This window comes from Euprymna scolopes, chromosome 30 (genome assembly GCF_053919585.1).
Source record: "Euprymna scolopes isolate OS-2025 chromosome 30, ASM5391958v1, whole genome shotgun sequence".
NCBI classification, from domain to species: domain Eukaryota; kingdom Metazoa; phylum Mollusca; class Cephalopoda; order Sepiida; family Sepiolidae; genus Euprymna; species Euprymna scolopes.
Genome location: NC_136511.1, coordinates 17,796,241 through 17,812,715, shown reverse-complemented (window position 1 = coordinate 17,812,715; position 16,475 = coordinate 17,796,241). Strand labels below are relative to the sequence as shown.

Sequence of the window (16,475 nt, the reverse complement as noted above, 5' to 3'; positions counted from 1 at the left end):
GACGAGGAAGAGAGTGGGCGGTCGATAGAGGCAAAATAATCTGTCTACCTGCGTGCATATCTATGACGTATTGTAGAGTGTTTGCCTGAACCGAATCATGTTCTGCGTATAACGTTCATAGCATTAAATTAGCGTGAAGTGCTTGCTAAGGAGTGTCAAGGTCAACTTTTTTCTCAACCCTGACGAAGGATTTTCTTGAATAGCGTTATGTTACTATGACAGTCGGTCTTATGAAAACATCCACCTTGCTTCGAAATAACCAAAAACCAACGAAGTATGAATGTACTTACTGTTCCTATTTACAATGCCTCCCCACGGGACAGAGTTAGACATCAGGGTCGTTTTTTAACGTGGAGAAAAGGAACAAAAATAAAAATTGTCTCAGTCGTGAAGGATTTCTCCTCCACTGACAGAGAACAAGAAATTGAAGTGCAGCATCTGAAGAACAGATTGGATTTATTTGCTTCCCCACTGAGCAAATTAGGCACAAGGCCGTTTTTTAATGTGGAGATGGAGGGAGGGGGGAGGGAAAGGGGGACCAGCTCCCGAGAGGTGGGAAATGGGAGCTGGATTAGAAACTGTTGGTATGAAGGGTTGCCCCCTCAGTGACCAAGGTCAGATATGTGGGGTTAGCCCCACATATGGTCTTTGCTAGTCATAGCTTGCAGCATCTGAAGAACAAATGGTATTTATTTGCTCCCCCACCGAGCAAATTAGGCATAAGGCCAATTTTTAATGTGAGGAGTGAAGGGAGGGGGAAGGGAAAAAGGGGACCAGCTCCCGAGAGGTGGGAAATGGGAGCTGGTTAAAGGTCAGGCATGTGGGGTTGCCCCCACATCTGGTCTTTGCTAGTCATAGCTTGCAGCATCTGCCGGAACAGATGGTATTTATTTGCTCCCCCACTGAGCAAATTAGGCACAAGGCCGTTTTTAATGTGAGGTAAAAACCAGCTCCCCTAAAAGTAGGCAAAAAGGGGGCACTCTGGTTACCAAAAATAATAATTGTCCCAGTATAGAGGGTTTCCCCTCCATTGACTGGTACAAATTATCTTAAGTGCAGCATCTGCCGGAACAGATGGTATTTATTTGCTCCCCCACTGAGCAAATTAGGCACAAGGCCGTTTTTAATGTGAGGTAAAAACCAGCTCCCCTAAAAGTAGGCAAAAAGGGGGCACTCTGGTTACCAAAAATAATAATTGTCCCAGTATAGAGGGTTTCCCCTCTATTGACTGGTACAAATTATCTTAAGTGCAGCATCTGCCGGAACAGATGGTGTTTATTTGCTCCCCCACTGAGCAAATTAGGCACAAGGCCGTTTTTAATGTGAGGTAAAAACCAGCTCCCCTAAAAGTAGGCAAAAAGGGGGCACTCTGGTTACCAAAAATAATAATTGTCCCAGTATAGAGGGTTTCCCCTCTATTGACTGGTACAAATTATCTTAAGTGCAGCATCTGCCGGAACAGATGGTGTTTATTTGCTCCCCCACTGAGCAAATTAGGCACAAGGCCGTTTTTAATGTGAGGTAAAAACCAGCTCCCCTAAAAGTAGGCAAAAAGGGGGCACTCTGGTTACCAAAAATAATAATTGTCCCAGTATAGAGGGTTTCCCCTCTATTGACTGGTACAAATTATCTTAAGTGCAGCATCTGCCGGAACAGATGGTGTTTATTTGCTCCCCCACTGAGCAAATTAGGCACAAGGCCGTTTTTAATGTGAGGTAAAAACCAGCTCCCCTAAAAGTAGGCAAAAAGGGGGCACTCTGGTTACCAAAAATAATAATTGTCCCAGTATAGAGGGTTTTTATTTAAATGCTGCCCACATCAGCATTATGTGGCACAAGGCCGGAAAGTGGGAACCCCGCAGGCTCCCCTAAAGGAGGGGCACTCCTGCAATTTTAAAAATTGCCTGAGTAACCCCGTCGGCATTCCCCGGTCGGGGCGCCTCAGGCAGCAAGCAATAAACTTGCCCCACCGGAAAGCCCGGTGGCAAGGCCTGGGAGGGTGGACCTCCTAGGTATTACCCAGGCGGTTCCCAGTATAGAGGGTTTCCCCTCCATTGACTGGTACAAACCATCTTAAGTGCAGCATCTGCCGGAACAGATACTACACTTTGATCTGTATGAATGTACTGTTGGGTGAAAGCAAGTCACTGATATTGGTTTGTCAATTGTTCAACCGTCAGCGAGTGCTAGTACACGGCGGTAGAGAGCGATTGGCATGGCTTTCATTTTGAGACAAACCAATCTGCAACTTAGAAAGTGCGTAAGGGACTGCTAATACCCTCAACATGTAATTTATGCATCAGCGTTTGGCAGATGAAATAAATGAGGCTTAAAAGAATAAAATATATATTTTTAGCATTCGTGCACTCATGCCTCGATACAACTGGGTTTGTTTTACTAAACACATAGATTCGGAAAAGTTGTCTAACAACAAATATATAACAAATAAATGTTATCAAAGGCAAGATAAGTTACTTTTCTACCTAACTGGATAATTTTTTAGTGTTTATATTTAATGTAACATGTTTATTCAGCTCGAAAAACATACAGTGTTTACCGATGTATTGGAAAATTTAAAATGGCGCCGGACTCTCTGTTAAACACGGTAAGTTTGGGAAAATGAGTAAATATATATATATATATATATATATATATATATATATACACAAAATTCTGTTAAAACCCCATCGAATATATGTCAGCCTATGTCACGGTAACATATATTGAGTGAGTTTCTAACAGTTTTTTGTATATTTTTTATTTTTAACTTATTTTCGCAAACTTACAGTGTTCAGCAAAGAATCCGGCGCCATTTTAAATTTTCCAATACATCGGTAAACACTGTATGTTTTTCGAGCTGAATAAACATTTTAGATTAAATAAAAACACTAAAAAAATTATCGTTAGGTAGAAAAGTAACTTATCTTGCCTTTGATAACATTTATTTGTTATATATTTGTTTTTTGACAACTTTTTCGAGTCTATGTGTATAGCAATACAAACCTATACAACTTTTTTATTTTTCAGTTGGGACATGAAGAGAGTGCATAGCAGGGGCAGACAAATGCGACGTCACGACCTAATCGAAAATCCAAAAGATTTTGTTTTCCTAAAAAAAAAGCCAGAATTCTGAATTAATTACTTAAAATTTTATTTTGACAACTTTCATTCATTCATTACAAGCAAAAAAAGGCGCTGTGCTATATTTCGTCACTGATTTGAGGGAGATAACCCTGTTTTACTAAAACATAGTTTTTTTTTAATTATATATCTTGTCTTATCTTATCTTATGTTCTTCTTATATCTATAAATACAAAAGCGAAAATGTATGTATGTGTGTTCGCTTTTTCTGTGTGTCTACAAAAGGCTTCTTTCAGAGAAACGCTCGCTCGCTTCACAACTTTTTAAAACTTTTTATATCACATATCAATCGTAATATCTCACAGTTAACAACGAAGCTTGCCTGTCTATTTAATTTGCTCGATTTCGGGAAAATAAATATTCAATATTTGTCGCTCGCCGCATGTGGGTTAGTCTTTTACCTATAACATCTTGGGGAAAAAAAAAAAAAAAAAAAAGAAAAATGAAAAAAAAGCGTTCAGCAGTAAATTCAATCCCGCAGTCAAACTTGACCTCATTAACTCATTAAAACGAGCACCTGCTAAATCCAAGTAATTAAATAAATTCAAACGTGTTTCCATAAGCATGTCGCAGTGGGGCAATGGTTATAACGTCGCACTTTTTTTTTTTTCACAACTTTGCCTCAACGGTTCGGGTTCGATCCTCATACTTACTTTTTTTTAAAAACCCCTCCCACACATACCTCCAAACACCCGGGCAACGCCGGGTACCCCTCGCTAGTATATAATAAAGGAGACGCAATTTTTCCCCTCTGGACAAAACTATCTTAGGTTGACAACAAAAGATGGCACATAAAAAATGACTATGTTTATGTCATTAGCCATTTTCTTATCTAGCTATAGACTACAATTACATACACATTTCGTAATATTAAAAAAATTACATTTAGTCCAAGGATCACCATGACCATCATCGTTTTAACCTAAGAAGAAAGTAGCTAGAATTTCACCTTCACTTTACCGACTACTCTTACGGCACCATTCTACACCGCATTCTTTTATACTTTTCCTACTTTTCCTGTGTATTAACCGTCATTAACTGACTACACATTTCAAACACAAACGCATACTCTTACCCGTTACATCCCACAAAAATAATGATTTCTCCCTGTTAAATATCCGGCGCCGCTGATTGGATGAGAAGTATTCATTCTACAATTCTGACATTCCGTTATTCCACCAAAATAATCGAACAGTTATCAACTATTAAGCATGCCGCGATTTTCGCTACGTGCACAATAACCTAACGTTTTATTTATTATTTATGGATTTGTTCCGCTTAGGAAATGTTTTCTCAATCATTAAATCATTTCTCTCCGATAGGCTCATAAGAGTAGTGGTAGATGGACAAAAATCGGAGGCCTGCAGTATAAATGCTGGAGTCCCTCAGGGGTCACTCCTAGGCCCAACTTTCTTCCTGATCTATATCAATGACCTCCCTAAACACATACTTAAATCATTCGTTGACATCTATGCTGATGATACGACCATCTACGGCAACACATCAAAGGCTGTAAATGGCAAAGTTCTCTCTGATTCTCTCTCCTCTGATCTTGAGCGTGTGGTTCAGTGGTGGAAGATGTGGCTGGTTACCTTTAATGCATCCAAAACCAAACTCCTGTCCTTACATCATCAACGCTCTGATCCCCATCTGGCATCAATTGTGATGGATGGCTCTCGTCTGGGTGAGGCCCCGTGTTTTGACAAGCTTCTGGGTTTGACCTTTACTCCTGATCTGAAATGGAACACGTACATCAAGTCTGTTGCCAAGGTCGTTGGAAAGATGGTGGAATCCTTCTACCGCTCCAGAAGATATCTCACTACTGATGCAATTCTCTATCTATATAAAAGCCAAGTACATCCAAGGATGGAATACTGTTGCCATATCTGGGCAGGAGCTGCAAAAAACAGCCTATCCTGCCTTGACAGAGTACAAAATAGACTTTGTGGCTTAGTGGGGGATGCCCTTTTCTCTACCCTGCAACCTCTCTCCCACAGAAGAGACGTTGCGAGCCTATCCTTGTTTTATCGTTACTTCCATGGCAGGTGCTCGTCTGAACTCCAATCTCTGGTCCCCCCTCGCCAATCTTTCACGAAAAACACCCGTCTAGCCGAATCCACTGTGAAAAATTTCCCCCACTCTTTATCTGTGCCTAGATCAAAACGTGGATTCCATGAACAGAGCTTCTTTCTTAGAACTGCACGCCTGTGGAATTCTGTTCCATCTGCCTGCTTCCCACCTGACTACAACTTGGATGTGTTCAAGTCCAATGTTAACAAATTCCTAATGAACCGCCCCCTTAAGTAAACACTTCATCAAATCTCCACACTAACGTAATGTACTTGCAATAACCCTTATCCCTGAGTGGCTTCCGGGCCTTGATAAGTGGTGATCACTGTGTAAAAAAAAAAAAAAAAAAAAGAAACTCTTAACTTATATTACTTACTTGTGAACATATTAAACTCCCAAAATATAAACCATGACCAGCTATGCAATACAACTCCTGTTTGTAGACATTCGGAAATGGGGTGGTTTATAACAAGCATTTTTCATAGTTGGAGTTCATTATTGAGATGAGTATTATTTACTAATTTTTTTAATTTTATTTATTGCGGATTATTATCCTAAAACAACTAAGAAAAGATGAGAATAATAGTCTGCAAAAAATAAAATTTGTTCATATTACGTTTCTGAATTTTTGAGATAAGGATTGATAATCTGAATTATTTATTTATTTTTTATTATTTTTTTTTACAAGGTGGTCACCACTTATCAAGGCTCGGAAGCTACTCAGGGATAAGGGTTATTGTAAGTACAGTACGTTAGTGTGGAGATTTAATAAAGTGTCTACTTAAGGGGGCGGTTCATCAGGAATTTGTTTACGTTGGACTTGAAGACATCAAGGTTGTAGTCAGGTGGGAAGCAGCCAGACGGAACAGAGTTCCACAGGCGTGCAGTTCTAAGAAAGAAGCTTTGTTCATGGAATCTACGTTTTGATTTAGGCATAGATAAAGAGTGGGGAAAGTTTTTGACAGTGGATTCAGCTAGACGAGTGTTTTTCATAAAAGATTGGCGAGAGGGGGCAGAGATTGGAGTTCAGACGAGCACCTGCCATGGAAATAACGATAAAACAAAGATAGACTCGCAACATCTCTTCTGTGGGAGAGAGGTTGCAGGGAAGAGAAAAGGGCATCCCCCACTAAGCCACGAAGTCTATTTTGTACTCTGTCAAGGCAGGATAGGCTGTTTTTAGCAGCACCTGCCCAGATATGGCAGCAGTATTCCATCCTTGGAATATTTAGATTATTTGGACTACTGTCTTCATCTTGATTGTTATTCGTCTGTAATGGATGAAATACGAAATGAATTTCTGCTCTAAGTGACACTCTTCTGGAGGTTGAAGGTTCAATCATAATAAGTGCAGGCGATACTAAGAATACAACTGTGAATTACTTAAGACGTCTACCCGATTATGACTGACGGAACAAACACGCTTAGCAACAAAATCTCACCCCTTCACTGTTGATGTCCCTAAATGGCAGAAAGCTTTCTATTCTAATAGTTTTTTTTTCCCTCGAACAGCTAGACTTTGGAATTTCTTTTCCTGCTCCTTGCGTCTCTGGCTGTACTGATATGCAGAAGTTTAAATGTAACATAAACAAATATCTTGTTAATCTTTTCTAGACATGGCCCAAAATAGTGCCCTCTTAATTCCAAGTGGTGATATGCTTTGTAAGGGGTGAACATGAGTAAAAAAAATATAAAAATAAAAATAAAAAATAAAAAAAATGCTACCCCCATAGATTTAAAAAAGAGTTCTGTTCGAAATTCCATATAGATCCCCGAGTTCGACAAGATACGCCTGAAGAAAGTCGGAGGTTACATCGACCGAAATCTTGTGAGAATAACACTCAGTATAAGAACAGGTGTCCGAATCATTCAAATAATATAAGTATTTGTGCATTCATTCTTTTTATGAACTGGTATCATCATCTTTACGGCTGTTGTCGTTTCATCACGTTTCGGCCAACTCACGTCGAGTCCTCAGAAGCGCAAAAAATTTACACCACGTATGCGCCTTCGAATGTTCAAAAGTGAGATTCTTCTTCTCCGGGGCTCGTGGTGCAGTGGATTGAGATGGGTTTTTTTTTTTTTGTTTTTTTTATGTTTTTCTTTTGTTTTTTTATGTTTTTTTTTTTTTTTTTACAAGGCCACGAGGTCCCTCCAGGATAAGAGTTAAAGAGTGTACAGTAGTCAATTGGACAATATAGTAATTGTTAGTAATGGAAATTCGGAAACTTAAGTGGAGTGGCTCATCAAGAACTTGTTTACGTTGGACTTGAAGACAACCATATTGTATATGGAAAGCAGGAAAACGGAAGACAGTTCCACAGGCGTGCACTTCTAAGAAAGAAACTTTGTTCATGGAATGTACGTTTAGGTTTAGGCACAAATAAAGAGTGGGGGGAAGTATTGATAGTGTTTTCAGCTAGACAAGTGTTTCTTGTGAAAGTTTGGCAAGGGGGGACTATAGATTGAAGCTCAGTCGAGCACTTGCCATGAGAATAACGATAAAGCAAAGACAAACTCACAACATCTCTTCTGTGAGGGAGAGAAAAGGACATCCCCTACGAGGCTACGAAGTCTATTTTGAACTCTATCAACTATCAAGGCAGGACAAGTCCTTTCTAGCAGCTCCTGTCCAGATGTGGCAACAATACGCCATCCTTGGACGTATCTGGCTCTTATATAGATAGAGAATAACATCAGCAGTGAGATATCTACTGGATTGATAGAAGGATCCCACCATTTTTCCAGCGGCCTTGGCAACAGATTTGATGTATGTGTTCCATTTCAGATCAGGAGTAAAGGTCAAATGGTTCCAGGTGAGCATTGTCTGAAGATGGCGGTTTCAATCCTACCCAAAACATTCCTAGCTCGTTACAGATAATCACCTGAAGAAAGAAAGAGGACGAGTTGGCCGAAACGTGGTGAAAACAACAAAAACAATGAAAATGAGGATAAGTTTGCAAAAAGAATGAATGTACAAATTATGAATAATCTCAAAGGATTCAAAAAGTAAAAATAGAAGAAAAATAGAAGTATTTGTTGACATTAAACTTGAAAACGACCACGTTATAACATTAAAGGAATCAATCCTATGACAACGTGTGTCACAGATGGAAGTTTCGCGAAAATAAACTTTGTTCATGGAAATTCCGAATGGTAACATTTAATGCTATTAAGACTAAGGTTCTTTAAAAATTATAAAAAACGGTACTTGTGCACTAGTGCGAAAGTACAACTTTTGGGGTTTTTTTCAATTGGAACATTTGGAGAGTGCATAGCAGAGGCAGCGAAGCGTAATTCAAGGATAGAAAACTCGATTTTGTGTTATAAGTTTCTTAAATTTATTTTCATTCAATAAATGTGTAATAAAAACGTTTTCATTAACAAAAAATACGCATTAGAAAATTTAACAATTTTAGTTTTGTTACAAAAAACGGGTTTAAATCTCTAATTTGTGTTAAAAAAAATTGTATTTTGTGTCATTATAATTTTCTTAAATCTATTAAGAAAAAAAACAACAAAAATACGCATTTATTGTTGTAAGATTTTCGATTCGGTCGTGAAATTGCATTTATCTACCCTTGCTATGTACTCTCCAAATGTCCGAAATGAAAATCAAAAAAGTTGCATCTTCACTCTAGTGCACAAGTGCTGAAAAACCTTCTCAACCGTCGAGTGTTATGATAAATGAAAGCCTATTGTTTAAACTCCTCGGCGTAAAATTCACAGGCGACATGAATTGGAACAAATACATTGAAAACATTGCCATTTCTGGTTATTAATTTGAAGAAAGAGAAAAATCATTGATTGTAAAAGAAATAATTAGGGGCGCATTTTGCAGTGTAGACAACATAGCGAAAACTTTTAAAAACAAACAACAAATATAGAACAAATAAATGTTACCAAAGGCAAGATAAGTTACTCTTCTACCTACACTGTCAAGATTTTTGTCTTAACTTATTTTAAAGTGTTTAGTTAGCTTGAAACACGAGTAGTGTCAAGTCTGTTAAATAAGAACAAAAGAAAAATGGCCGACATTAGATTGTCATCTGAAAAATTTTGATAATCAATCAAAACTAGAAAATTAAACAAAATGTCGACAGAAATCTATTCAATAAATGTCACCAATTATGCGAAAACGTAATTTTGTGTCAGTATTATTTATTTATTTATTTTTCTTTTTGTAAATTTTTACGCTGTGCCTCAGCATATTATAAACACCCAAACCTCCCCATGTTAAGAACGGGGTTCGGAATAAACACCCCACAACTAGGTGTATCAGAATTTTTGTAGGAATTTTTGACACCCTAACACGAAACTGCGAATAAAATAATTTTTGAAAAACTCGTAATTTCTCTTTTAAAAGTGGGTTGCTTATTTTCTTTATGGATTATACTTCCAAAATAAACTATTAAAGTTGTATAAAAAGTAATAGAAATATTATTATTTTTATTTAAAAAAAAAAAAACAATAATGAAATTAATTGAATTTTACGAGTTCAGTATTTTTAAATTTTTAAACTTTAAAAATCTATCAAAATTTTTCTATTGATTCTATTTTTACGATATTTTCAGGGTCAATGTGAAATTTTATGCTCTTTCCAATAAACCGAATATAATATTTTAGACAAACGTTTTTTTTAATACCCCCCCCTCATTTTGAAATGTCTATTAAAAAGTAAATAATTAATTTATGTGCCAAAGTTTTATATATCACAAATTGGAGATAAAAGATCAATAAATAATATAGTCTAATTTAAAACAACAACAAAAAAAAGAATAGTTGTTTTGGAAATTTACCTGTAAAGTCTGAAGTTTAAAACCCTTTTTTTTTTTTATTTTAACCACGTTGTTTGTATATATATTTTTTTTAATGAAACCTTGGTCCTTGCCCCTTTAATTGAAAAAAAATTAGGGTTTGAATTACATTTTTCAATTAGTTATAAGCTTGGAAAGACATGGGGTCGAATTAATTCATGCCCCCCATTTTGAAATGTCTATTAAAAAGTAAATAATTAATTTATGTGCCAAAGTTTTATATATCACAAATTGAAGATAAAAGATCAATAAATAATATTTTCTAATTTAAAACAAACAAAAAAATACTTTGTTTTTTTTTGGAAATTTACCTGTAAAGTCTGAAGTTTAATTTTTTTTTTTTAACCACGTTGTTTGTATTTTAGTTTTTTTTGTTTTTTTTAATGAAACCTTGGTCCTTGCTCCTTTAATTGAAAAAAAAATAGGGTTTGAATGACATTTTTCGAGTAGTTATAAGCTTGGAAAGACAGAGGGTCAAATCATTCAATATTTTTCACGAAGTTTCTGACACATCTACCCCACAACCTCGAAAACCGTTCTTAACATGGGGAGGTTGAAAGTGTTTATTCTGAAAGCCGTTCTTAATATGCGGCAGTTGGAGGTGTTTATACTACGCTAGAGCAGGTGGTAAAAAAATACCATTTTTATTTTTTTAATATTTATACTGCAAAATGACCCCCTCTTTTTAAATGGAGTTAAATCTTACTTGAGCAGACGAAGTTGAAATTCTGCTTTGAGAATTTCAGGGAAAAGACGTTTCGCTTCATGACGACACATATTCCTTCTTTCTTTCTTTTTAGTTTCTTCTTTCTTTCTTTTCAGTTTCTTTTCTTTCTTTTTGTTTATTTGTTGGTTTTGTTCTTTTTTCTTTTTTTGTTCTTTCTTTCTTTCTTTCTTTTTGTTTGTTTTTTGTTTCTTTATTTTTTTTACTTGTTGTGTTTTTCTTTTTCCTATTTCTCTTTGTTCTTTTTTTTGTTTCTTAAAAAAAACAAAAAACTTTTTCCTTTGCGTTTTCTTTTTCCCCTTACTTTTTTTTAATCTCTTGTTCTATTTTACACTCTCTTTTTTGTGTCGTTTTTTTTCCTTTTCTTTTTAAACTGCTTTTCTTCTTTTTTCTTTTTAAATATATTTCATATATAATATATTTTTTATATATAACTATAATTAAAAATCATTCAAAAATTTAAAAACAAAACGTCTTTTGAAGAAACTAAACCGACCACAAACGCGAGTCAGATGTTATGGTGTTGATTTTGCCAGAAACACAATATTTAAACAATGATCTCACCGCAGAAAGAGGCCATTTACCACATTGGTTCCCGAAGTTAAGCAACGCTGAACCTTGTCAGTACTTAGGTGGATTGATTACTATTCGTGAATACCTTGTGCTTTATGTAAAATACGTTTCCAATGGGTTCGCAAACATAAAGTATGTCCTAAAAGGCTATCCTCCCAAGTATTACCTCCTCCTTCCGGATGGGGATTGGTTTATTGATGGTCGCCTGAGGCGCCCGTATAGGAAAATGTCCTGATCGATGTAAATAACTTTTACACACATTCAGAATGTCCCACTTTTTTTGGCGTTGGGTGGGGCTAGATTTCACACTCTTATTTGTCCACGTATATGTAGTGAAGAAAGTGTGGATGAAGGTTGTTCGTTGTGATCTGCGCCGACCAAACACTGGATGGCTAGGACAGATCGAAAAACAACAATGTTGTTTTAAAATATGAGTTTATGAAAAGTGTATTTAAATATTTCCAACGTATTTTGCTCGTTCCCAAAATAATTCGGTTAATTTTGCTGTTTTTGTCATAATTTTTACCCGGATTAAATATTTTCAAAAAAAATTATTGGGGGGGAGAGGGAGCAATGAAGATAAACATCGAAACAATGATTTCATGGACCAAAATCGAACCAATTACGAGTCAATAATTGCAAATATCCATGTAAATTGGAGTTAACAAACTAGGTTTATATTTTCAAATAAATAATTTACAAAAATACAACCAGGATTAGTTTTTGTTTGTTTTTCTCAACTAGTACCTTTCACTTAATTATGGGAAGAAGAAAAATCTATACGCCACGTTTCTATATTATATTTCTCTTAGTCTGTGTGTCCGTTCCACTTTTTATCGGAAACTACTGAGCCGATCTCGTTGGAATTTTGTATGGACTTTTGTTTTGATAAGGTGCAACGAACATGGTATCCACTCAATACACAATTAAGGATACAATCCACATTTACTCTAGTATTCTCGCGAACAACTGGACCAATCTAGCTGACATTTTGTATGAACTATTGTTATGATACGGTACAGTGAACTAAATATTATGGCATACGTTCGATGCACAGTTATAGGTTAATAGGGATTAGGCACCATAATATCGCATTTACTCTAGAAGTTTTCTGAGAAATTACTGGACCGATTGGCTTGAAATTTTGTACAGACCTCTGTTATAATAAAGTGCAGCGAACTAAGTATTATGTTATCCGTTCGATGCACATTGAAGTATTAATAGGGATTTTTTTTTTACAAGGGATCACCACTTATTTAATGCAAAATGATCACAAATTAAACCCTATTCAGCAACTAATTTGATATAAAGCACTCAAGTCAACGGCCTATAACTTTTTTTTCGTTTTTAACGGTCTAAAAAGTTTAGTCCTAAATAAATTGCATTATAAAAAGTAAAAGTTAGTTTAATCAATCCATAATGTTTTTTTTTATTTATTCAAATATTTTTATTTTATATTTTTAAGTGTGAATTAATATTTAAATAATGATCCCCATTTAAAAAAAAAAAAAAAAAAAAAAAAGGAAAAACCTATTCTTTCTTATACTAGCGTTTATCCCTCCATCAATTGCCTCCCCAAAGAGGGTAAAGTGAAATACAAGGTCGGTTTTTTGGTAAGACTTACAATTTACTTTGAAACAGGATTTTGAAAAAATTGTTTCACTTTTCTCCTATATTATTATAAATTGTTTTCGCAATAAATATTCAATTAATAAATAAATGCTAATGTCGATGTTTATTTATCAATGTTACGTATAGACAAGAAATACGCACAGACACGTGAGATTTTGTCATATATATATATATATATATATATATATATATATATATATATATATATATATATTACTAACTAGCTCTACCTACGTATTGAGCACTTTTGAAGTAAATACTTAAAGTTTACGCATAAATCTATACTTTCGTATATTAATTATGTGAGTAAATGAAGTAGTTATATATATATATATATATATATATATATATATATATATATATATATATATATATATATATATATATATAGAGAGAGAGAGAGAGAGAGAGAGAGAGAGATTGGAATTATTTTTTTTTTTTAGCGATACAAGAATCGTTAAAATGTGTTTACTAAAAGACAACAGAATTATAATCTGGGATGAAGATGGTCATGGTCGGTGCGACTCGGATGCTGCGTACATTGGTGGGAAGGAATCACAATATTAACCTAGATTATTATTATTATTATTATTATTATTATTATTATTATTATTATTATTATTATTCCATCAACTTCACAGTGTTGTGATGTTTTGCACCATTTTCCCTCTCAAGAGCGGGTTTTTACACGCAAGCTCGTGGGGATAGACAAAGAGTTAATTAGATGGATGGCACCTGGCGTAGGATGTTTGTTAAGCCAATCAGAACTGACTTCTGAAGTACGGTGATGCTCAGAATCACTGGATGCTGTGTCTGATTCCCAAGGAGTTCAGTTGTTTCATAAGATTATTATTATTATTATTATTATTATTATTATTATTATTATTATTATTATTTATTTATTTATTTATTTATTTATTTGTTTATTACTTTTTCTTGATATTATTTCCTGTTTTTTTAAATTTACATTAAAAGCAAAATTTCCCCAAAAGTCGTTTTCCCCAGAAAACAATACTGATGGGTTTCAGATTTATTTTGGATGAGTATCGTTTATATTACATTATTACTTAGTTTGTCTGTTTTTTTTTTGTCTGTCTGTCTGTCTGTTTGTCCAGTCCACTTTTTTCTTGGAAACTACTTGGTCGATCTAACTGAAATTTTGTACGGACCTTTATTATGATAGAGTGCAGCGAACTAAATATTATGGCATCCGATCGATGCACAGTTAGGAATTAATAGGGATTAGTCGCCACAATACCACATTTACTCTTTATTTATTTACTTTTTTTATTTTTAGAATATTAATAACCAATTTTTCTGAACGATATTGTTGCATCTTTTTAAAATTTACAGTAAGAAGCAAAATCTTCCCCCACCCCCCAAAAAATTGTTTTACCCCCAAGAAAGAAATATTAATGGGTTTCAGATTTCTTTTTAGATGAGGGTTGTCAATTTGTATCATTCGAATGACAGTGGCTAAGTGGTTAACGATACAAACTGCAAACCTGAGTGTGCCAAGTTCGAATCCAGGTTGTTCCACAGAGACGCTTTCATTAAACACACGGTTGACCTTGAATCTAACCTCTTGGGGGTGGATAAATCACAAGAGAATAGCAGTTTAAAGAATGTAAATAATCCAAAATATTGTTGGTGTTATTTGAATTTAATATGTGATGATCGACAAGTCATACATGTTGTTAATCCGTATCCTCGAATAACTTTTGGCCTTGATAAGTGGAAATGTAAAAAGGATTTGAATTTTTTTCGACTTTTTTTTTTTTTTTTAAATACGCAAAGCAATGATTGTTTTAAATGTGTGTTTACATACAAGACAAAGTGACAACAAGTGCGTTGGTGTTGGGAACGGTCAAAGGCAAAATTGAATTTTGGTCAGTGAGGAATGTGGAATTTTTTAATCATTTTTTTTTCTTTTCTTGTTGTTGAAAGTTTTATATAAATATATTTTTTTTAAAGATCTGCGTATTTTTTAAGATAATGATATTTTTCTTTTTTCTTTCTTTTTTTTTTTTAAAGATTTGGATATATATATATATATATATATAAATATTTAAAATGTGGATATTTTTATTTATTTATTTACTGATTATTTTTTATTTACTATTTATTATTATTATTATTATTATTATTATTATTATTATTATTATTATTATTATTTATTTATTTATCATTTTTTTTTGGGGGGGGGGAAGGATATATTTTTCTTCTTTTTGGGTATATTTTTCTTCTTTTTAATAAAATTCTGTTCAACAATTTGTTGAATCGTTCGAAAGGCTGAAAGAAACAATGGTCCAAAATGATTCCATGTCGGTTTTTGTTGTTGGTGGTTCGCTTTGTTTTGTTTGTTTTTTTTTGTTTTTTTGTTTTTGTTTTTTTCTGGCGTGAGTTCCAACGATGATGGAAAAAAAAAAGAGAGGAGGATGCGGAAATATGAAGATGAAGATTCGAAATGAAAGCAACGAGAACTAATCGCTTTGTTTTTGTCGCATTTCCTGTGAAAAGATGCTGATTTTTTTTATGTGAAGAGACCGGGAAAAGAGTATGCGGTAGATAAATAAATGGAATATTCTTGCATTCGTATGTCGTCCGTTTTCGACCAAACTCTTCCTCTGCGGTCTGTTTAAGGAAGAGAGAGAGAGAGAGAGAGAGAGAGAGAGAGAGAGAGAGAGAAAGAGAGAGAGAGAGAGGGGGGGGAGAAAGAGAAAGAAGGAACGTACTGACAGGCAAACAGAGGGAGAGACAGGCAGACTAATATAGAGAGCTATAAATACAGAGAGAGAGGGGGAAGAGAGAGAGAGAGAGAGAGAAATGAGGGAAGGAGAAATACAGAGAGAGAGAGAGAGAGAGAGAACGATATGTAGAGAGAAAAAGAGATAAAGATAGACAGAAAGAAAGAGAGAGGGGAGAAAGAGACTGAATAGAGAGAAAGAAATACAGAGAGAGAGAGAGAAAAAAAAAGAGAAAAAAGGAAGAGGAATGAAGAGAAAGAAGGAGAAGAAATGTACAGACATACAGACAGAGAACGAGAGAGGGAGAGAGAGAGGGGAAGAAAGAAAAGAGAGACAAAGAAAAAGAGAAGCAGACTGACAGAGAAAGAAATACAGAGAGAGAGGGGGGGAGGGGAAGAGAGAGAATGAGAGAAGAAATACAGAGAGAGAGAGAGAGAGAGAGAACGATACAGAGAGGGGGTAAATAGAGAAATGGAACGATATATAGAGAGAACGAGACAGACAAAGAGAAGGAAAGAGAGAGAGGGAGAGACTGACACAGAAAGAAAGGAATAGAGAGAGAGAGGGGGGGAGGAATAGAAAATATACAGAGACTGCGAAAGAGAGAGGGAGAGAAAGAGGAAGAAGGAACGTACAGACAGACAAACAGAGGGAGAGACAGGGAGACTAACATAGAGAGAAAGAAATACAGAGAGAGAGAGGAAGAGAGAGAAAAAATGAGAGAAGGAGAAATACAGAGAGAGAGAGAGAGAGAGATAAAGAGAGAGAGAGA

At 35.1% G+C, this 16,475-nt stretch overlaps 1 protein-coding gene and 1 long non-coding RNA gene across 4 annotated transcripts in view; one reads left to right on the top strand and one right to left on the bottom strand.

Moving 5' to 3' along the window:
- The window catches only part of LOC145254682 (monocyte to macrophage differentiation factor 2-like), a 172,600-nt gene that overhangs the window by 110,914 nt on the left and 45,211 nt on the right, over window positions 1-16,475 (bottom strand). The window contains exon 1 of one of the 3 annotated variants that reach the window (XM_080113333.1): window positions 10,734-11,064. The exons of the other annotated variants lie outside the window; for them this stretch is intronic. Coding sequence (XP_079969459.1) covers window positions 10,734-10,804 — 71 coding nt within the window. The 5' untranslated portion in view covers window positions 10,805-11,064. Of the gene's footprint in view, window positions 1-10,733; window positions 11,065-16,475 lie in introns of those variants that run through there. 3 annotated transcript variants of the gene reach the window in all.
- Window positions 1-16,475, top strand: part of LOC145254683 (uncharacterized) — a 63,750-nt gene that overhangs the window by 45,017 nt on the left and 2,258 nt on the right. The window lies entirely within an intron of this gene.